Source organism: Plasmodium fragile, assembly GCF_000956335.1.
Source record: "Plasmodium fragile strain nilgiri unplaced genomic scaffold supercont1.50, whole genome shotgun sequence".
Classification (NCBI taxonomy): Eukaryota; Apicomplexa; class Aconoidasida; order Haemosporida; family Plasmodiidae; genus Plasmodium; species Plasmodium fragile.
This window is the reverse complement of record NW_012192630.1, coordinates 147,553-148,405: the sequence shown is the minus strand read 5'-3', so window position 1 is coordinate 148,405 and position 853 is coordinate 147,553. Positions and strand designations below refer to the sequence as shown.

General features: G+C 41.6%; 1 protein-coding gene across 1 annotated transcript; it reads right to left on the bottom strand.

Annotated features, from left to right (window-relative positions):
* Window positions 1-197: 197 nt before the first annotated feature.
* Window positions 198-769, bottom strand: AK88_03970 (uncharacterized protein; the record flags this gene model as incomplete). The annotated part of the gene is made up of 2 exons (XM_012481580.1): window positions 198-593; window positions 704-769. The coding sequence occupies 2 exons, from the start codon at window positions 767-769 to the stop codon at window positions 198-200; spliced, it is 462 nt and encodes a 153-aa protein (XP_012337003.1).
* Window positions 770-853: the final 84 nt, after the last annotated feature.

The window sequence follows — 853 nt, the reverse complement described above, 5'->3', positions numbered from 1 at the left end:
TTTTTTTTTTTTTTTTTTCTCTCTCCACAGTTGCGTTTTAATCAGTTTGGGGCAGTACAATTGTCATCATTATTTATAATTTAGACAAAAACTAATCATCATGTTAAAACACGCCATTTGGTGATTTGCGCGGGTTGCTTCTCTCCTCTGCCACACTCGGCTTCTTCACCATCAGCAAGAGCCGCACACTGTGTCTCCTAACATTTATACAAACTCAGACCTACCCGACGCAGAAGGGGATACAGCATCCCCCTCATCCAGGCCTTCGATTTGTACAAAGCTTTAATCAGCGTTTTGTACAAAAACGTCTCTAGCTTCTTGTTCCTCTCGATATTGTCAAGAATGATCGGAAGCAGAATAAACTCGTAGTATATACACACTTCCTTTTCCTTCAATCCTGATGAGAAAAGTCTAGTAACTTCAAAAGTAGCTTGCGTGGTCCACCTTTTCGGCTTGGTTAGTAGGAGCAGGTCGAACCATCTTGGCGATTTGACCAGAACGGTTAACGCCCTGTGTAACTTGCCCTTCTTGTAGTGGGCCAGTTCTTCTCCAACCGTTTCGTAGCACTTTTGGACCAGCGCATCGAGCTGCTCCTGTTAGGGGGTGGTGTGAAATAGACGTGAAAAAGGGGGACATGTCAAATGGTTAAGAAGCGGGAGTGCTTATCTGAGCAAGCACACATCTGGGCAGCCCCAACCCACACGTTTTTTTCTTCCTTTTTTTTTCTTTTTCTTTTTTTTCTTTTTTTGTGCCCATAATTCTTCTGCATAAAGTCCTGAAATGTTAAGAGACTTTTATGCCCTGATAATTGCAGCAAATTTATTTTCAGCAATTTTATTTTGGCTTTTTTTTT